Genomic DNA, 20,310 nt, shown 5'->3' on the forward strand with positions numbered 1-20,310 from the left:
CCGAGAAAGAAAAAAAAAAGCAAATGAAAATGAGGAGGAGAATACACAAAGCACATCACTGACTTGGTGGACGCACTTAACCATCAATATAGTGCACATAATGGCACAATCGTTCGGTGGAAAAAAAAAAACATCCAAATATGAATGTAGACCAATCCTTTGACAATGCACGCACTACTTCACGGTACCCCTCTTACCGGATGAACCCGGGCATCAAAAGACAATTTGAAAGACGGCGTACACTGCATATGGGGCAACAGCAAACGCCACCGGCCACGATGAGGAAAAAAAAAAGAAACACCGCAAACACACCAAAACAAATACTTCAATATTCAAAATGACGAAACATCGCTATAAGCAAACTTCCTCGGAGACAGAATTATTTTCTGTTTAAAAAGTTATCACCCCACTGTGTCACGCTCTGACGTATTATAACCGCCTTTCTGCACATACTGATTCCCCTCATTCCCCCTCACAACACCTTTTACACATGCTAGTCTGCAATTATCTCCGCTTCTCAGTGGAGAGTAGAACGAGCATAGTACAGGCGTAACACAAAGAAAAGGAAGTTTATTAGTATCGACGTAGCCTACCGGGTTCAATGACATTTACGTATGTAGGGAACGAGCAGCCGCAGCAGCAGCTTGTCGTCTTTGTTCATTTATTGTGTCGCGAATCATTGAAACCGCACGTTCTCCCGCCTCGTGAATGGCGGTGACAGCTCTACGCGCCTTCGCTGCGCTCTTCAATGTGACACGCATTGTCACTTGGCGATTCAGAAGCTGAGCTGCCGTCGGCATCAATGTTAAAAACATTGAACCATTGCTGTGCTCCGCACTGCCTACGGCCGAGATGGATGAATGTCGACTTATCACACTGTTTTCACCCGCTGCCATATTCATCTGTGAGTTACGGTTGCTGCACATGGAAGGTGCTCCTTCCTTCTTCCGTACAGTGGTCAATATCAGTTGTTGCAGCCGCTGCTCCAGCTCGGAAGTGGTGAGGCCCAAAGTCTCTGGGTCGTAGTGCCGCTCTACATGAATAACCACATCGTTGCCACTGGTGTGCGTGTCGTTGGCCGCATTCCCTCCAACTTCGACAGAACACCTTACACCGCTCGCAATGGGGTGCACAAGCACAAGGGATTTACGAGAGGAGACACGAAAGGCAGAGTGCTTCACAAAGTACACAACAAGGAAAACGTCCCATTCCACAGCAACTGTCACACACACACGCCCCCATTTACCTTTGCATATGCGGTTCTTGTGTCGTTGTCGCCTGTCCAAGAGAAGGGCACCGTGTGCAATCGCATTGTAGGAGAGGTATTGTAAACGACGGAGCTTTTCAGCGAAAACTGACTCCATGCTGGTGGCAATACTCTCGTCATTATCCTCTGTGCTATCTTGAGCGACACTGGGGGCACCGTTTGCCTCGTTTGGAAGTTGTGACACCAAGTCAAACTGCCTATTCACAGAAGAAGACAGCGAAGAGATTGTAGAGGGGGGTGAAGCCTCGTTGTTCGCAGCGGACTGAGCGGTAGCGACGGGCGCCTTCTGGGGGCCAACCGCTAGTGCGTGGTTCATGAGTTCAATCCGGGGTACCCTGCGACTTTCCGCGGGTTCTCTTGCCCCCATGTCCACACCTTCACCCGACCTTCTGGGTTTCTTCGTGCTTTCAACTTCCTTGTCTGCATGCGGTAAACTAGGGTGGATGTCTTCACTTATCGTACCTTTGGTTGTCTTTCCCGAGTCCTTTCGGGTACGTTCTTGTGCCTTTGCTGCTGTTGATGGGGCCTCGACAAATGCATCCAAACTCTTCAAACCCGGAAGCATTAATTCCATTAACAGTCCATCTTCATCGTCATGGAAACAATGTACCAGCGCACTTATCGTACGGTACTTCTCCAGAACGCGTGGACGCACCTGCCCGGTTGTGTCACGCTGCTGCAAATGCTTCTCAATAGATGAAACCGTGTTATATGTCGCCTTGGTGCTAAACATGCCTGCAAAGCGTGGGAACGCCGCTTCGCCTTCCTTCTGCTGCAGGTCCACCAGTCCGCTCGATACCGCCGCATGGGGAAAACTCGTTACCACGCGCAGCTGCATACCAGGAGGTGAACTATCAAACACCATGCGTACAGATATTACAGCCGATGACGAACGCTCAGTCCTCAAAGAAAGTTTGGCTCCTGCTCCTTCGTTCCCGTTGCTTAGATTGGGGTTAGCCTTGCCTTCCAGGGTGTCTTGCAGGAACGACAGCACGTCAGCCTCCAGCTCACGTCTCGCCATCTCCCCAACCTTGTCGGAGCGGCTCAGTAACCTCCAACCGCAGCAAAGAATACTCCCTTCCCGGTGTGGTAAAACAAAAAGATGTGCCTTCGTCCTCCCAGAAGGCGAGGAAGGCGAACGAACAGAGCGCTCTCCCTCCGCGTTAACGCCATGAAGACCCGAAGATACGCTCCTGGGAGACATATCAAGGGAGGGCGGTACAGGTTCTATGGGATGTGGTATCGCTCCCTCCGCTACCGTTTTTTTCGGCAGCGTGCTAGCAGGTTTGACATTTATTTGCCCGTTAGACAAACCATGATTACTATGCAACGTTTCTCCCTCCTCATCTCTTCCTTTACTGCCTTTTGCCCTCTTCCTGATCCTCTCACCGGAAACAGCACCTTCCATATTTGAGAGTGAGGCCTCCTCCGCAGAAAAGCAAACGGAACCCCCAGATATTTGTGCTTCCCCGGTTTTCAGTTTCAACCGCCCCCTAGCAGAAGAAGAAATAGGTGAGGTAACGGCACACTGTTCCTCGTCGGGCATATCAGCAGCACCAACAAGCAGGTCGTTCAGGTCCTCCAGCAATTGGTCTTCCCGTCCGTGGTGAGTATGGACAAACGATTCCGCTGTTACGGAACCTAGGTATGCCCGGCGGTGAGAAGGAGCGGCATTCAAGACGCCTCGAGCCACCTCAACCATGTCTACACCATATACCTGCATTACCTTCGTGAACCGAGGGAAGGCGGTACCTCCATCGACTTGGCTAACACAACTACGCAAACGTTTTTCTAACGTGGACCGACTCTCATTCGACACAACGAGCAGTCTGCTGGTATTCCCCTCCGCATTGATATAGCCGCTGTCACAGCTCGTTTTGTCGTCGTCAGTTGGAGAGCGGGACGACGAGGTATCGACAAGTAACGTAACAGACTCGACTACCGCATCGTCGCAGTATCCATCTGGTGGTTGGAGGCACATCAAAAGATCTTTCTCAAGACGCGCACGCGCGTGCTCACCAACTGCATCGTCACGCCGCAGCAACGTCCAGCCGCGGCATATCGTGTCACCTGCCCGATGGTAATATCGCATAATGATATTCCGTTTGTTGCGGAACTTTAGCTTTCTCTGGAGAGTCGATGAACTCCTGCCCACTCGATTAGGTATTGTGCGCTTTTTCTTCGCTTGTAGTGCAGTGGTTGTGGTTCCATGAGGCGGCTCCGCATGCCGAGTTGGTGAGTGGAAGTGCGGCAATATGTCGCCTCCTTCGGGTATCAGTTGAGAACTAACGTGAACGACTCCACCGGACTCAGTGACTCCGCGCCCCTGCCGTTTATCGTTGTCGTCTCCTCCGCTTTGGTCATTTAGTGATGCTACAGATTCCTTGCTGAGAAATCCACTGTCCTGATCATGCGTCACTTCCCGTGACCCTAAGAGGTGGCCAAACTCAACACCGAGAGAGGACGGTAACACAGTCACCTGCGAGGCACACGAGCGGCACTGCACCTCACTATCCTCATGTTGCGGTGGGCCATTATACGTACTGAACCACATGTTCTCCGGAGGCGAACCGTCTGCAATCAACCGTTGCAAAAGCGACGACTCCGTGTGCAAACACCGTGGGGTCCACTGTTGTGCCTCACCCACATCCGCGTATTCGTCAACACGCGCAGTACGTAACTCCATAGAAGCAACACTATCCAACTGATGTGCATAAAGTAGCGTCTCTGAGAGAAACTTTTCCGTGTGCAGCTGCTCCTGATGTTGTTCATCGCACTGTGAAGACGATACGATAATTCCAATTGATGTGCCTAACGATCTGCAAACGCGTTTTGCCGCCGGCTTCGGTGCGCGATCACACATGTGACTGATGGTTGCACCCTTCCAATCTGTACGGGGTCCCTTCAGCGTGATTTCCTCGTTACTTGAACGAGTCTGCACAGCTGCCCCATACGCCCCAAAATGAACGAGTAGCGAGGGTACATGACTTTTCCTCCTTTGCTCCTCCTTCCTTCGTTTAACGGCATTCAATGCAGCCCGATTAACTTCCTCAAAAGCCTTTATGTTGCCACAAGCGATACCCCTACTTTGTTGCAGCGACACAACTTCCACCGACGAGACGGACAATGGCCACTCTATTACAAACGCGTGCAGAAGACACACGCAACCTCGTGAGGTGAGAAAATTGTCTGCCACGTTTAGTAACGTGAGTTCAGCCAAAACACCAGTCAGTACGACAGTTCGTACGGAGGCGGTTAACCCTTTCACAGCGGCGTCAGAAATTCCTGTACCTTCCAGGTGTATTTCCTTCAATCTACGAAACGCTGTTGGAGCAGGGCAATGCCGCCTCTGCGCATTCAACGCTGCGTGAGCAAATAGTTCACACATTATATTCCCCACACACACCTGCCTGTCAAACATTAGTTTCTCAAGAGCAAATACTGATGCGTCAACCAACTTTTCTGCTTCGTGATTAAAAGACTGTTGAAAAATGTCGTTGTCAGCAAGAACCTGCTCGTTACCAAACTGAATCTGCCGAATAGCCACTGCTGGTAACTGAGCCGCGTCAAATGTGCCCGACAGATCGAGCACACTTAAACGGGGGCAGCAAAAGAGGAGGTTTAGGAAAAGGTTGCGGCAACAAAGAGGTGTGCATAATGTTGATAGCGGTACGCCACCAAGATTAACTGTGGTTAGCATGCAAGGGTGCTTAAGCTCCGCGAAATTTGAAAACCTACAGGCACTGCTGGGTAGAAGTGAGCCGGTAGAAGAGCTGTCACCTACTTTTTTGCTCTCAGTTGAGGGTGGAGTGGTTACCACATCATCGCTGGCATTGGGATCGCCGGCAGCGTCTTGAATGCCGCATCTTTTACCTAACTGCTTGGGTTCTGACCGCAAAGACGTAGGGGCAGAGTTTCCCGAAAACAACACGGTGCTCAAACGGTGGGCAGCACTCGCCGCCGCTAGAAGCTCTGATATGCCACGAGGCGATGCTTGGCACTTCCTCACGTCTAGTAGCGAAACCCCTAAATGGATAGAAGGGTATTCATCCCCACTGCTATCCTTCCTTGCCCCAGCATCATCGGTAGGGGTTTTGCAATCCCCTAAAAAGGACGGACAATACGTCGGTGATTGCACCTCCTCTTGCAAATAAGGTTGAGATCCAACTACTTTCTCCCGTTCAACAAGCTGCGCATACAAACGCACGAGATTCGGTGGGAAGAGGTGTGGTTCCCCGCGGAGCGATGCCAACCGCAACCGAGAGATATATATGCTCAATATCTGGAATCCATAATCTTGAAGATTATTCCCCATGAGACGCAGCTCATCCAATGTGTCCGCCGACCAAAGGAGAAGTTTACCAATAAGCGTAGCACTACGATGCGTAAGGTGGTTTTCACTTAAATCAAGTATGCGTAACCCACGAAGGGGGCCGTACCCACGCACCCCATTGCGGGATGCTGACAATATTTCATTTCTCCTGGGAACCAAGTCGTCGCTACTGGAGATGGTTTTTTCCCCTAAGGGGGGCAGAATACCGCGGACAGTGGGTAGATCTACCCGTCGTGCAGACGGACCGGGTTTGCGACCGACAGCGTACGCAAGGGAGTGGCGTAGAAGCTCCGCCAGTTTTCTATCTGTTACTCCCATCCGCACCAACCGCAGTGACACTAGATTTGGCATGGCCGGCAGCATAGTTTGGCACAGCCAACTCCATTGTACGTTGTCTAAACTTACATCACTGAAATCGACTTGACGCACCTGTCCGATACAGAGACGTTGCCGTAGCTGGCGGTAAAGAATAGCCCATTCCATGGTGGATGAAATGGAAAGGGCAACATGCACACTTTTAGCTACTTCCACCTCCGCCGCCGACATCAGTACGGTGAGGCTGGGTGCACTCGAGAACCCGCCACTGCGTGAGCCCAACAAGTCCCCAAGCTCAAGCAGTTGTGGTGCCGGTGATAACTCACTTGGCCCGGGTTCCTCATCATCTACCGACCCACTAAGCAATCGTCGCTCAATATCACTGCTACCATTGTAAGGCAGTTCCGCGCCGTCGTTTAACTGAGACAAACTACTACGCAATAAATCAACCATAACCAGCCACTACTGCCGTCACAAAAATGATGAAAAAAAAATCACAAAAAAAAAACAACTCAAACAGCGGACAACTTAAAAACACTGTGCGGTAACCACCACAAATGCGCAGCTTCGCACTAGCGTATGTTTCACACTTCTTTTAATCTATGTCCTTCTTGTTGTTTCCTTCCCTGCTCCGCAAACACTACCGCGTTGTCACCCTTCGCGTTTGCAAGCGTCACCAACACACAGCAAGTAAGTAGTGAAATAAAACAGAAGGAGGAGAAAGTGACCTCACTGCAATGCAAAGATGGGGCAAACACCACCACCCCTCTCCGCAGAGCACAGCCCGCGTGCTCTCCCTTACCTTAATCTATCTTCAGGAGACAAGCTCTGCGTGTGGTGGGAGACACACTTACCTCTTTTCAGCAAATGTGGTAATAAGGATAAAATAAAAAGATCAACGGAAGAAAGACAGAAAAGAACACATGAGAGACGAAAGGAGAGAATAAATAAAAAAACAGAGAGTTTAATGACGCATATGCACATGCGCAGCCGTTTTTCCTTTAAGAGAAAAACTTAAGGTATCAGTTACACGGAAGCGAGTAATCCCACCAAAGGTGAGCCTACAGTTCTGGAGGTACCTTCCCATTACCTTATTATCGTATCTTGGTTCACCGCTTCTGTCATTAAACCCGTCACATATGTTAGAGAAAAGCGCTCAAAGGCATGTACGACGACGAAAAACAGAACCTTCAGCCAAACAAATCTGTATATATATATATATATATATATATATATTTGAATATATATATGAATATCACAATATCGGTACACTTCAGAGAACCCACGCAACACGAAGCAATGCACCCCCATTACCACCACCCCACCCGCCTTCCTCAAGCAACAGTACAAACCGCACCCCTGGATTAAAAGGAGGAGGTTGTCGCCAGCTCCGCTGTGAGGAACATAAATCTGCTAAAGCATTTGGGTGCATACGATAGTTGAGTAGGGATGCGAAGCGCAAATGCGACATCTTAGCGATTCGGTTGGAAGGGGTCGTCAGCAGTTTGCGAAGGGGGGGAGAAGGAGTCTAACAAAAACGATAATAGTTCTCCCTTTTTGTTAATCAGTTCATTTGCTATACGCAGTTACGTGCCTCTTCCGTCTTTTTTTTCTTTCTTTTATGTACAGCGTCCATATTTAATTCCCCTCTCCCAAGTTGAGTTTGGGGAGGCGTACCGTTACCTTTTGACAATTCTGACATCCCTGGTCTAGTGACTCGAGCGACCCACCAGTACTAACCCTCGCAACCGCAACCCTCTAATTTTAACGTGTTCATGTGCTGAGGCAAATCAATTGTCCTAGCACATACACGGCGCGCAGGCAACAACGTGAGGAGTAAGAGATGTTGCTCCAACCAAATACCTTCTTCAACAGCCTCGCGGCAACAACAACAACAATAGGAATGCACGATTTCCCCCTTTCCACAAATACGGAAAACGGGAGCTGAAGAAATAGAACGAAGTAGACACATCACTTAGTCTTTCTCCTCCGCCACAAAATGAATCCTGTTACCGTCAGAAATGCGGCGCTTCCCACGAGCGGAATCAATACCCCATAGATCTGCGCCCTATTAAATCTGTAGCCACCCCAGTTTTGATAATCAGTGGAAATGTCTTTCGCCTTCCTCCCAGTCGTCCCACCACTCGCAGCATTTCTTCCCTGTCCCTCCTTTTCGGAAGCAGGACCACCCAACGACGATGCTGACATCACCCCGGGTTGCCCAGAAGCCGCCGCACCACCGCGCTCGGAAGCACCACGTCCAACAGTTGATTCCACCTTAATTCGACTAACCACAGGCAAATCGTACCACAATTTGGGATCATTATAAAGAACGAGGGGCTGAGGTTTCTGGTTGACTTCGTGTTGGGAGGTTTGGATAAGGTACGTCGAAGGCGCGGAGTGCAACTCCTTAATAATGATACGATAATTTTCAATGGGTTGGAACACAGCGTCAAATGCATCGAACAATGGGGCTAAATTCACACGCCGCCCCATAGCCTGAAGAAAGGACATGTTCTGAAGCGGCTCCAACTCTTCCACAGAAAGAACAACATCGGTGATGTCCTTTACCACATCGTCTTCGTAAATCGCCTCCACCCGCATGTTGGGCACCTCATCTGGGCACAAGCTAAGAACTTCATCACGATATTCCTTGCAGTTCACGTAACAAAAAGGAACGGCATAGCGCTTCCACACGGGACCATAACCAAACAAGACTTCATCCGCTGATTTCAGCTGCTTCAGTACCTGGGCAAAATCGTAATGAAACTCCATCAGATCACCGGGAGTAAGGTCATGAAAGTGACGCGGACGGTAGTTAGTTACTAATGGGGCAACTACAAACTGCGCAACCGCCGTATGTGGTTGTCCAACCTTTCCAAAGCGTTGGTCTACTTTAATGTGCGGGAGTGAAGTCTTGCAACGCTCGCGAAGAGGTGCCATAAAAGGTGAAACACTATGTAAGAGGGCGTTAGCGAAGGCTTCGAACGCATTTTTCTGAGCGGCCTCCCTCTTCTGTTGCCCCTTCGTTGGTTTTTTCCACCTCCGGTTACCGTTTGCCGTGAGAGGGGGCAAGGGCCGTCCAAATTCGTCAACATCATCATCACCGACACTTGAAGCCATACCATGCCCCCCTACAATACGGGACGTGCCGTGAACTCGATCGCCGTTGTGCTCCCTACCTTCCAGGTTAGTTAGTACAGTTTGTGCCTTCCCCTTCATTGCGGAGGCGGCCTTCAGCCACTTACCGCTCTGCAATGGTCTCACTACATCACATCCCGGAAGATCAGGGTACGCAGCAGGGTCAAGGATTGAGGCAGCACCAGGTGTCGTCTTAGGAGTCGCACGTAATCCCTTCGGGTTGGAAACAGCATTTTCGGCCTCATGCTCCGCTGCTTCCTGTCTTCCCGGAGTGTCCTGCTCGCCGTTAAGCTGCCGCTCAAGGAGTTCTCGTGTAAGAGCCATGACGTTGTCAAACTCCTTCTTCCAATCTATTCCCTCAAGCGTAAACTCACCAACTTCCGTTGCATTCGGTGCTGAAATGCTTTGGCCGGCCAGCATAAACGAAGGGAAGTACGGAGGAGGATCACTAACCATGTCATTCCACTGCAACGTGTCATATTGTTCCTGCGGGGGTGAACCTGGAACGGTATTCATGCTACCATTCGTCCCTACTCCGCTCTTCTGCTCGAGTCCTTCACCTTCCGCAACGGCAGAATCTGGAAGGGAAAAAGCTGAAAAATCACCTGTTGGTACCCATTCCTTCGCATTCGCATTCAGCTGGCTAGTCATCTTATTCTTTTTTCCTACCCCTAACTCGCCACGTATGTTCTCCTTTATGGGGGATTATCCTTCCTACTAAAGTGGTTAATATGTGCGATGGTGAACACGATTGGGGGTACACGTAAATAAATATATATGTATATTTGGTCATATTTACAGAGGGGAAATGAAGAGGGGAAACAAATAATACACCTGACAGGAAACCGCAACATCACTTACTTCGTGTTGGTGATGACGCCGGCCCACACTCACCCCCTCCCTTCTCCCACAGTCAAAAGGGGCTTAACAAAAAAAAATCCGCGCAATAAAACTCCAACGGAGATTCGAAGAACAGGCGGCAAAGCAAAGGAGAATAGTTACGCGTATATGCGTACTTCAATGTCGGGTTTAGGAACTTCCCCCTTGGTAGAGATAACGACACGTATAGAAAATAATGCGCGATCCTCATTTCCCCCCCCCCAGTCCCTTATGTTAAGAGGAGTCCAACACCATGCGCGTCGATATGAACGGTCCGGTTGCGGACTCATCAATACTCCATAGATCCGTCCCTACTCGGGGGAGAAAAAGCTCTCTAGGAACTTAGACAAGTATTTGTTGTATTCCATAACGTGTGGAAGGTCACGATGCCAACACTCCTTGAAACTCAGCAATAGTTGATGATGGAGAGCGAAGTAGCCAACCTCGAAATCGCTCGTCTCCTCCCCCTCCGAGCAGTCGACGGAATTTTGAGAGAGTGCACCGATTGATTGAGTCCCCACTTCCGACATCGCAGCAGCACTACGCAAACTACCGGTAAGAATTCCGGGTTTATGACCACGCGAAATTGTGTCATAAAGCACCTCTAGTTGTGGAAGAAACACCTTGTAGTCCCGTTGAAGGAGTAATTGGGCTGTAAACTGAATGGAGACAACAGCGAGAAGGTACCAATGATTCTTTTTATCGGCTAGCGCACGCTTATTGAATTCCATCATTCCTTTTAGATGGTCATTATATGCCTCAGCAAAGTGCAGAAATTGGCGGAGAGCGAGCACACCACCACCACGGAGGTCTGTCACGGGGTCCATGCCCTGAAACCCGAGATCGTTCCACTCGCTACTCCTTCGGGCGAATGCCGACTTTGGTTTCCCCGCCGCCACCCACAACCTTTCCAGTAGCGCAATATGCTGTGGGTTTCCGTCGTCGAATGCCGTGGCCCGTTCCGCCTCTAAGCGAGCCGCCTGCTCCTCGCAACGGCATAACTGTTGCATCATATGACACACATGCTCCTCTGCACCATTTGCACCATCCGCAGGTGGTTGGTCGGCAGTCCCCACCGGGAACGCCTCCTGCAGGCACTCGAAGAGCTTACGATTAATTCTAATCGCTTTCTCCTCCCCGCCACGGAAGAAGAACACCAACTGCCCAACCGTGGTGATTTCCCCCTTCATTATGTGTTCAGCAGCCTTCTTCACGGCTAACTCTGGCTGGTTTACAGCAATATTAACACTCTGTAAAACCGGCGTGCGACGACAGACCTTTCGTGTTTGGCAACGGTATACCTTATATAAGAGGAACAACAAACCCCCTGCTCCAGCTACAAGCGCCGCCATTACGGGTGTCGGGAGACCGAAACACCTGCTATCGCTCCCCACTTCCAGACAAGACATACTGGAACCCATAACCTGCTGTTAGTAAATGCGTCTACAAATATATAAAGAAAAGGCGTTGGGCCTCAAATTAAGGCAAAGTTGCCGTATGCGACCCTCCTGTCCCAAGTCGTTCGGCACCGCTTATAAGTTTCTACCCCCCCCCCCCTAGATACAAAATAGATGTAGCAGCACAAGGAGTATAGAAAGGGGGAAAAAACAGAAACGGGAGCAAGTGACTGCGTGTGCGTATGTGACTCACCAGCCTCGGAAAACTAGTAGTACCAAACGACGAGAAAGAGGATGGGAAGCGTAGCAGAGGGAAAAACAGAAAAAGACAAAAAAAGACACAGGTGGAAAAAGTGTAGTATACATCAACGACCCGGCATAATAGACTGTGACGCTACATCACCATATTTTTTCTTACTCTTTTTTCTTTCTCCCACTAAAAGGTGCATCAACGCACCCATTCCACTTGGCAAGTTTAGTAAATGAAATGAAAGAGGCAGTTACGAAAATAAAAATAATAAAAATAACAATGTGGTGACTATGGATAATACTTACAAAAGCGACGAACGAACAGGAGGTATTATTTTTTTTTAAAGCGTGAAAAGGGGGCATTACTAAAACTATGGATACATCGTGGCGCAAAAATGAGCATGGTATAGTTAAATACAGATATATTTATATTAAAATGCACTAAGTAGGAATAAACGAACGAAAACAAAGCAACAGAGCAAAGTCCATCCTCCCCAAAGGCAGTCACTGAGAAAAAAGGATGAGAATTACAACAGCAAAAAGAATAATAAAAAAAAAAAAGCATCACCGCACCTCGGCTGGGATGCCGACAACCCCGAAGGAAGACTATACCAAAGGGTACGAAAAAAAAAGGAGGAACGGGGGAGGAAGGCGCGAAAGAGAGAAAAGTAAAATAAATTCTGTATTTTTTATGGAAGCATAAATGGAAATAACAATACACAACATGAAATTGAGGAAAGCAGTGAGGGAAAATCGAAAGGGGAAGGGAAATTGAAATCTGTATCAACCCTCATACACGCAAGATGGTGTGTATGTGTGGGAGATTGAACAATGGTGCCTGTGTAGTTCTATATCCCCATAGAAATACACTGAGACATTTATGGTTGCGGAATCGTTTCTATCCGTGACCCGCCTTACAGCAACCAACACACATCCGTTTGGTTGGCAACTTTCTTAACCAAACGTTCACGCAAACCTCTCAACTACCTATACAAAAAGCATGACGGCGTGTACAACCCACCTCACTGTGCATATCCTACCGTGACCGCTGACGAAACGACGAGTACCTGGCGGAAGGAACGTCACCAGCGAAGTTTATGGCTCTTCGTTGGCGCCGTCTCCCGGTTCTGTTGGTCCTGTCCAAACCTTGCATTAGGGAAGGTGTTTTGGCATTTCGTTGATCAATCGACCCTTCCCGCGATCTCCCCGACTCTTGTGAAACAGGGCAGATGACAGTCACAGCCCGGTCGTCATCCACTGGGGAAACTTGCAGGCATCCACCGCTACAAGAGTCTAACAAAGAAGTTTGTGACGATTTACCTTCGGTCTCAGGCGCAGGTCCCTCTTTTGCATTCTCGATTATCGAGCTCACCGTTTCCAAAGGTCCAAACCACGCTGACGACCACCGTGACATCCCTCCTCTCGCTTCGGCCGGCAGAGAAAAAGACGGTGACCCCGAAGCAACGCACCCCGAGTATGTCCGAGGCGAATCGGTTGCCCACGCTCCCATTGTTTCATGCGGAGGCAAGATCCGACTATTATGGATATTACATGTAGTCATATCCTTTGGCATTCCGTTAGGAGACTCAACAGAAATATCACTGTTAGGGGAATGCGCCGTTATTGATTCATCCACAAACCACTCAGATTCTTCGGGTACCGCTTGGAACGTGTACGAGGGCACAAAGGGAGTGCGATGGTAAAAATTGACATCCAGCACATCAACGTACATGTCGTCTGACATCCGCGGTACAAAAGGGTGACTGCCAGTACCGTTAGGCACACCAAACCACGACCGATCCCTGTTATGTTGCGATGGTAACAAGATACCACCGCTTCGCATGCCACTTGACTCTTCACAAGGTATATATCGACTACCACCGTTTATTATAGAAGAAGGAAACCCCCTTCCCGTGAAGAGCGAACTGGTAGTGATGGGAGGCCCCTCGTGCTGGCTGGAGGGTAGAGGCAGTTTGCTTCCCTGCTGCCGCGCAACATCCACGCGGTGTGTTTTGTCAGTTCCGCCACCGTCAGCGATATTTCCCTCACTCGTTGATTCATCCTTCAATGTGGGAGGCGTTGTGGACTCGTGCCCAACAGCATCGGTGGTAGTTTCCGCACGTGGCGACCGCAGCTCAGTTGCTGCCTTCACTGACCAGTCCAATGCCACGCAGTCGACCCCACGACTGCTACTTCCTCCGCTTGAGGTTAATCCAGTTGGGCGACGAGTGGAACGGCGGGCGCGCCTCGGGATCCTTGACGACCCTTCAGCCTTATTTCTCCCCAACCGAATACCACTGTTACTTCTATTAACATTGTTAATACCACCTTCACTCACGCGCATTGCAGGGTCGCTGTGACGAATAGAACCGATTTGATTATGGTCATCGCCTGCGTCTTGAAAACCAGTATTAGTGGTGTTGCTACTGGGAGCAAGGCCTCTTTGAACCGTTGCTCGCGCCTTACTGCCTCCGGTCCACCGAAGCATTACAGTATCTTGCGAAAGTTATGTTTGTACGACGCGCTATTAAGCGATCGTGCCTGAGTCCGAGGAAGTAATAGACAAGAGCAGTTTTACCACTACCGACGTGTCACTCCAACACCTCCCTTTCTGTACCTAATCCTGCTAAAAAAAAAGGGTTTCTTATGTGACCACAACGCAATGTCACAAAGAGGGTCACAAAAACACACACAAAAACGAATATATCACTTGCTGCGAGAGTCCTTTCGTTTCTCATTTAATGTATTGTCAAATCGCAGAAATTAAATGGAAAAAATGCGGCACAACAGAAGAAAGATGAAAGGAGAAGTGAGTCTGGTACGCCAGATGCAAGAAAAACAACGAGTCCTGAAGAAGTATAATAGAAGGGTTAACACAAGAAAGATGGGAAGAAAACATAGTAACGTAAAACAAAACGAAACACTCATTCACTCACTCACTCACTCATATATATATATATATATATATATATATATATACAAATAACACGACACCTGTGCATCAAAGCATGTGTACGCCGATAAGGAAAGAGACACTGGCAACAATCAGTAGCTAAGCCACCACAAACAGAGTAGGAAAGGAAAGAGAAAAAGAGAAGGCGAGAAAAAACCGTAAATGTGCTTCGACCATCGACCTCCTTCGATTAGTGTTGTTGTGGACCACAAAAAGGCCAAAGAAAAGAAGGATGCCAGTGAATTTAAAAAGAAAATTTCATGGCAACGATAAATGTAGGTGAAGTGGGCGGAATCATTTGCATTGCATTCGCTTGCTTGCCCACTGAGTACAAGGGAAAGCAACAACAAAAAAGGGGAGAGGAAGCGAGGAGAGAAGGAAAAACAGCCGACATTCAGAAGTGTGTCGTGAAAAGAGGGAAGAGCGACAACAACTGCAAAAAGCAGTAGAACAAAGGTATATATATATATATAGTCCCCTCCAAACTCCCTAGAACCACACAAACAAAAACGGTGGAAGTCAAACTATTTCCCTCGTTCTCACTCATATTTTTAAGCACTCAAGCGCATGTACATTCTACAATTATAACGGGGTCTATATTGATCCCATGCAACCCGCTGACGGCACCGCTACCCTCACCGTCTCGTAACATGCTCAGTTACGCCATCAATACCCAGCCCCATGAACCGTTTTTATCCTCCCTGTGTTGCTTCGCTTCTGACGCACATAGATAAAGTGGAACAGGGATAAAAATAAACTCCCTTCCGGCAACAAGTCATTTTTTCACCTCTTATAACAGTCTACAACCTTCTCCGTCCCACACCCACACCATCATTATCATTATCTTCGGTTTTTCAACTTTATCACCATCATCTTTTCACTCACACGACACACAAACCTTCAACCCCCCCCCCACACACACACACCACACTCTAATACAACCACATCACATGCTCCAAAGAGCCTTTCACCTTATCCTCGTGATTACAAACAGCAACAAAAAGACGCACTCCTATTCGTTTTCACTCCTTCGCTCCTACTCCAATTCCCTTTTTGCACCGAATCAAACAGCAATACTTACACGAGCCGACAAAAAACAGTGAGACACCGGGGGCAGCGGTGGCGGTAAAGTAAAGTGAAGTTGAAGTGAAGGGGAAAAACAAACAAACGGACAAAAAAGAAGGGAGGAAGCAGTCATTCAGCTGCTGGACAAAATAAAAAGTAAAGGTTGTATAACAAGAAGTGCTCCTATAGGGTACAGCTGCTGTGCGCACATTTGACGAAGATAAGGAAAAAGGTGGTGTGGTGACGCGAACAGAGTGTGGCGGGGGGGGCATGGAAAAAAATAAGTGGATGTCGACATCTCCCTTCCCGAATATCCAAACAAAGTACACCAAACGAAGGGGAAAACAACAGTTATACATACCTACTTCAATCAATAGATTACCTTAATGGTTGAACAAGATTATAAGGTACCTCCCCTTCCCTCTTTCCTCTTCACTAACTTTCTCATACGTAGCGCTCAGCAAACTTCAACAAGGGACCATCGAACTGCGCCCACTGGTAAAAGTCTGGTAATCCACCAACAACGGCACCAGGTTCAGTGAATGGCGTGGAAGATATGTTAGATGCTACCGAAGGGGATATTGTGCGGCACCGGCCATTAACTTCGCCTGCTTCCTGCCCTGACAAGTTCAATTTCGGCGTTGGTGTGCCCGCTTGCGCGTCAGTGTGTGCGCTCTCGCGGTACTGTCGGTAATATTTCGCCGCATCAATCAACAATTTGACACCCGATGGTTTTTCATCCTGCGCGGCACGAAATGAGGAAACTCCCGCCGCAACAGCGTTACCCGATGGGGGCCCGCCTCCATTCACAGAGGCAGACGCACTGCCTTCCGTTCCCAAGCCAGAAGAGTCACCACCACCACCACCGTGCAGGGCAACCTTTTTGGCAAGTTGCCGCTCGTACTCCTCCACAGCATTCCATGACATAAGCTGCAGGGCTGCGGTAAGCAAAAACAATGGAGCGCAATAATACCCGCAAGGAGGAACACCGGTAGCACCTATATCCCTGCGGTGTCCAGGGTCAGGTACACCGTCCCTAAAGCACGGCATAAACCAAACATCAGCACGACATCGATTAGGGATGATACCAACAACTGGAATACGTGCGTAGAATGGTTGATCCGCAGATTGTAAAGTTGGACCGCAGTGGGAACCGAGGGAAGCAGTGTTGGTGGTTGAATCCACAAAGGAGAGCGATGGACTTGTATGTGTCGTCTCGTGAGCCACACCACTTGTAATGGAGGCTTCACGGGCAGCCGCTGCATCCGCGCTGCTGCCATTCAAATCCACAGGCTTCTCGAAATTTGAGACGACGGCCGAACCCCCCGCAGCAATACCACCAGCGGCTACGGAGGGTGATAAGGCTGGCGAAAGGGGTGCGGTGCAACCTGGAGACGCTGATTTCGGTGTCTGTGCTGTTGTTTGCTCTGCCACTGACACTTCCCGCCGTGACGGGGCCCACATATCCCACCGTAAGGCTGCTCGGTCAGCACGAAAAACGGGACTCATCCAGCTCTTGTTCATGCATTCAAGAGCACTCGAAGACTGTGATAACGGCGCGATCTCATGACGTGGCGGCCGCGGTGCATAATAAACAATGAAACTGCCGCAATTGTGCTTGGCACAGTGGTTTTGATCGAACACAGGCCTCCAGAGCACAGCAATCCATGACTGGTAATCAAGTTCTGTGACGTTAGCAGTAAGAAGTACGGAATAGCGTGGATCCTGCGCGGCAAGATCACGCACTTGCTCTAACACAAGGCTTCGTTGGTCAGGGCGTTCCGCGGCACCCCACGTGAGCCACCCCACACCGGAGCTATCATCCATCTCTTCTGATCCGTCACGTACCGTCGAAGCTGTTTCTACTGATCCCCTAGGTGTGGCACAATCCTTACCAGTTGCCGATTTTGTTATAGCAGGGTAGGTGCACGCAAGCGGGGGCTCATGGTCAGTATCCCCTTGGCCACTTTCCCCGGTGCAGACGCACGTCGGTGAAGTGCGGCCGCTAGCTGGCCGTCGTTGGAAGGCGTTACAGGAATCGTCCCCCGATCTCGACTGCATAGCCTTCAGTTCCGCGTAGGTAGCGGACGATTCAAGAAAACGAAGCCGAAAACCACTAAGAAACGGACTATACACCACGGTTTCCTGCGGAAATCGCATCGGCGTGAGGGGAACCGGTTGCGCTAGCCGAACCGCGCAGGCAAATGGCATGTCCAGCGACTCCCATATACAACGCAGAGGGATTAAGGGTTCAACAAACGTTGGAGGGTGACCTCCTCGAGATGGCGTGCGTTCCTCATTGCCGGGTGTTGCACTTTTTGGTGATGCAGTAGGCGACTCGACAAGGCGGGTGGCTAAAAGGATGGGAGAAACAGCACAGACAAATGAAACGATATTCCCGTAAACTTGCGGTTCAAATGGGATGTCGGCACCCCCCTCATCAAAGAGATCCTCCAGTGCTCCATGTTGCTCATACATCGGAGGGTGGAGTGGCAAATGTCGGGCGTGGCCTGGTGCCCGCGCGTGACTCCACGGGCTTGCACTGCTTGGTGTCTGGGCTGTAGCCCTCCCGCCCCCATCCCCACATGTCAACCCCGACATTTGTGTGGGGCTTCCCTCTAACGGTTGCCGCCGGTGTTGAGAAGTAGGTGACTTCCACATGTAATTACCCGCAACACTCCTCACCGTTTCGTGGCCCCCTCCACCAGCAAGCAGGACGGGGCCCGACCGCTCACCACTCGCACATGATTCTGTGCAGGAGTAACCACCCTGATAAGCGATGCCCACTGCTATATTTGACCGATAGTGCTGCAAATCTTTAGGGGGTACGGGTTCCCACTGCGATGCTCGGTGTGCTGTCGGAGACTTGTGTGAGCATCCTTGGTGATGCTTCGTCCCCAATGCTTCTGCTGCGGGAGGCCCACAAGTGGGAGACACACCCGTCGGCGTATGTCCGAATAGGTTTGTTGGCTCCCCATACGGCTGCCTCTGATTGTGCAACATTTCCGTGTCGTGACCGTGATCACCAAGCATTGTTAGCGCTGGTGGTTTCAACTCTTGATTGCAAGAGATACATAGATTTCCCTCCCTTGCCTTCGGTTTCCCTTGATCGGTTTGACTTGTTTTTTGCCCAGCAGTAACTTCGCACCCTGCGGCTCCCTGTTCATCTACCTTCCCAGGTAACTTGTTAGTTTTCTCCGTAGTGTTTATCTTGGTAGAGGCATACGACTCACCCTGTCCGCCGTTTTCACCCAGAGGGAACAAACCATCACTCTTATATTGACATGCATTTTGGTTACACCGTTTCCCAGCGTCGTTTGGGTGTAGGGGAAGTCCCCGGTGACCACCTTCGTCCAGCGAACAATGTTTTGTCCCCCCAAACGTCCTATTGTTTTCCCTGCTTCCGTCGTTGGAATTTTTACCATGACTATTTCTTCTTTCATTCAGATACCTAGAATCTCCAGGTGGGCCCGCAACACTTTTTTCTGTTTCCACACTTCGATCCAGAGCATCAGAACAATCCTCCTGACCAACCCCTGGTCCCCGCATGCTTCCCTCAACGAAAAAAGGAGGAGTTTCCCTAGAAGTGGAGCCGTCACCAGTATCACACCTCCTCCCGTCAACGTATGATGGAATGATGCCCTTATTACCTCCACTCACCGCGGAGTCCGAGGGAAGCATCACACGCTCGTCGGTGCGTGGAGCTTCCCCGTAGAAGAACGTTGGAGGAGATGGATTTATTGTGCCCCCAAAACACTGTTGGTGGTGACTATTGTGGTGAAAATTGTGATAGACCTGGTGTGGTTGATGATAACGATGTTGCTGCTGCTGCTGGTGCTCTCTATAGCGGTTCTGCTCATCCATCTGCTGACGAATTTGGTGGTATATGTAGGCGTCATCGTTGGTGGAAGGACCAGTTGCTATGGCAGTTGGGGCTGATCGTGACAGGTAGCCGTAATGACGCGGGGTTGATCGCCACTGGTGGTTGTGACCATTGCCACTTGTACCTAACATGGCCGGCGCCAAAAGCGGTGGAACCAACCCTCCACAACCTGGTGGGGGCATACCAACAAATGGAGGAACCTGATGGAACGGACCCACCCGCTGCTGAGAAGGATTTTGCACACAATTTTCCATTGACATATCCACAAACGAAGTTGCATCTGGAAGGGGAAGCGGTTGTGGCGGCTGCGGCACCGGGCGCGGACCTTCCCCAAATTGACCCCACCGATGTACCTGCTGACCAGATACCATTGAGGACTCAGCGGACCCCGGCGATGCGGCAACGCACGGGGCCCTTTGAGCAATTTTCATTAGCCATGGGCGCTGCGATTGCGATGGTTGTTTCTGTTGCGGTTGATGTTTCTGAAAACTTGGTATGGGACCGCCTATAAGTGCCGGGGGTCCACTACGACACGTTGGTGCCTCCACGAAGACTCTCGAACAGTCTCCATTTCCCGCTGATGCGTCCATAACACACTGAAGGCCGTCCGCGCTACTACTACTAAGCTGACTCTTCGATGAAACATCACATGATAACGGGGCAGTTACACCCTTCTCCACGTAAGTGTAGTTTAGCATGTGAACTCACTAGAGAGACATCAAAAGAATGTACAGCGTTATAGTGTTACAAAAAGGAGAAAAGAAGAAAAGAGAAGGGAAGAGAAACGAATCAGTGGCCGGAGCAAAGGAAGATCAAGTGCCGAGAAAT

At 49.8% G+C, this 20,310-nt stretch overlaps 11 protein-coding genes across 11 annotated transcripts, besides 5 other annotated features; 3 read left to right on the top strand and 8 right to left on the bottom strand.

Moving 5' to 3' along the window:
- Positions 1-608: 608 nt before the first annotated feature.
- On the bottom strand, positions 609-6,368 carry Tb09.160.1290 (hypothetical protein, conserved; the record flags this gene model as incomplete). The annotated part of the gene is made up of 1 exon (XM_798480.1): positions 609-6,368. The coding sequence occupies one exon, from the start codon at positions 6,366-6,368 to the stop codon at positions 609-611; it is 5,760 nt and encodes a 1,919-aa protein (XP_803573.1).
- Positions 6,369-7,054: 686 nt separating this feature from the next.
- Tb09.160.1300 (hypothetical protein, unlikely) lies at positions 7,055-7,354 on the top strand (the record flags this gene model as incomplete). The annotated part of the gene is made up of 1 exon (XM_798481.1): positions 7,055-7,354. One exon carries the CDS (start codon positions 7,055-7,057, stop codon positions 7,352-7,354), a length of 300 nt encoding a protein of 99 aa, XP_803574.1.
- Positions 7,123-7,165: a microsatellite.
- A 532-nt stretch (positions 7,355-7,886) lies between the features above and the next one.
- On the bottom strand, positions 7,887-9,707 carry Tb09.160.1310 (hypothetical protein, conserved; the record flags this gene model as incomplete). The annotated part of the gene is made up of 1 exon (XM_798482.1): positions 7,887-9,707. The coding sequence occupies one exon, from the start codon at positions 9,705-9,707 to the stop codon at positions 7,887-7,889; it is 1,821 nt and encodes a 606-aa protein (XP_803575.1).
- Positions 9,708-9,833: 126 nt separating this feature from the next.
- On the top strand, positions 9,834-10,238 carry Tb09.160.1320 (hypothetical protein, unlikely; the record flags this gene model as incomplete). Its single annotated transcript, XM_798483.1, has 1 exon — positions 9,834-10,238. One exon carries the CDS (start codon positions 9,834-9,836, stop codon positions 10,236-10,238), a length of 405 nt encoding a protein of 134 aa, XP_803576.1.
- An 8-nt stretch (positions 10,239-10,246) lies between these two features.
- Tb09.160.1330 (hypothetical protein, conserved) lies at positions 10,247-11,356 on the bottom strand (the record flags this gene model as incomplete). The annotated part of the gene is made up of 1 exon (XM_798484.1): positions 10,247-11,356. The coding sequence occupies one exon, from the start codon at positions 11,354-11,356 to the stop codon at positions 10,247-10,249; it is 1,110 nt and encodes a 369-aa protein (XP_803577.1).
- A 341-nt stretch (positions 11,357-11,697) lies between these two features.
- Tb09.160.1340 (hypothetical protein, unlikely) lies at positions 11,698-11,793 on the bottom strand (the record flags this gene model as incomplete). The annotated part of the gene is made up of 1 exon (XM_024642633.1): positions 11,698-11,793. The coding sequence occupies one exon, from the start codon at positions 11,791-11,793 to the stop codon at positions 11,698-11,700; it is 96 nt and encodes a 31-aa protein (XP_024498420.1).
- A 44-nt stretch (positions 11,794-11,837) lies between these two features.
- Positions 11,838-11,859: a sequence feature (AT_rich).
- Positions 11,860-11,912: 53 nt separating this feature from the next.
- Positions 11,913-12,146, bottom strand: Tb09.160.1350 (hypothetical protein, unlikely; the record flags this gene model as incomplete). The annotated part of the gene is made up of 1 exon (XM_798486.1): positions 11,913-12,146. One exon carries the CDS (start codon positions 12,144-12,146, stop codon positions 11,913-11,915), a length of 234 nt encoding a protein of 77 aa, XP_803579.1.
- A 471-nt stretch (positions 12,147-12,617) lies between these two features.
- Tb09.160.1370 (hypothetical protein, conserved) lies at positions 12,618-14,069 on the bottom strand (the record flags this gene model as incomplete). Its single annotated transcript, XM_798487.1, has 1 exon — positions 12,618-14,069. One exon carries the CDS (start codon positions 14,067-14,069, stop codon positions 12,618-12,620), a length of 1,452 nt encoding a protein of 483 aa, XP_803580.1.
- A 433-nt stretch (positions 14,070-14,502) lies between these two features.
- Positions 14,503-14,528: a microsatellite.
- Positions 14,528-14,560: a microsatellite.
- Positions 14,561-14,794: 234 nt separating this feature from the next.
- Tb09.160.1380 (hypothetical protein, unlikely) lies at positions 14,795-14,983 on the top strand (the record flags this gene model as incomplete). Its single annotated transcript, XM_798488.1, has 1 exon — positions 14,795-14,983. One exon carries the CDS (start codon positions 14,795-14,797, stop codon positions 14,981-14,983), a length of 189 nt encoding a protein of 62 aa, XP_803581.1.
- Positions 14,984-15,556: 573 nt separating this feature from the next.
- Positions 15,557-15,958, bottom strand: Tb09.160.1390 (hypothetical protein, unlikely; the record flags this gene model as incomplete). Its single annotated transcript, XM_798489.1, has 1 exon — positions 15,557-15,958. One exon carries the CDS (start codon positions 15,956-15,958, stop codon positions 15,557-15,559), a length of 402 nt encoding a protein of 133 aa, XP_803582.1.
- An 85-nt stretch (positions 15,959-16,043) lies between these two features.
- On the bottom strand, positions 16,044-20,180 carry Tb09.160.1400 (hypothetical protein, conserved; the record flags this gene model as incomplete). Its single annotated transcript, XM_798490.1, has 1 exon — positions 16,044-20,180. One exon carries the CDS (start codon positions 20,178-20,180, stop codon positions 16,044-16,046), a length of 4,137 nt encoding a protein of 1,378 aa, XP_803583.1.
- A 50-nt stretch (positions 20,181-20,230) lies between these two features.
- Positions 20,231-20,271: a repeat region.
- Positions 20,272-20,310: the final 39 nt, after the last annotated feature.

The sequence above is a fragment of the Trypanosoma brucei genome, chromosome 9 (assembly GCF_000002445.2).
Source record: "Trypanosoma brucei brucei TREU927 chromosome 9, whole genome shotgun sequence".
NCBI classification, from domain to species: Eukaryota; Euglenozoa; class Kinetoplastea; order Trypanosomatida; family Trypanosomatidae; genus Trypanosoma; species Trypanosoma brucei.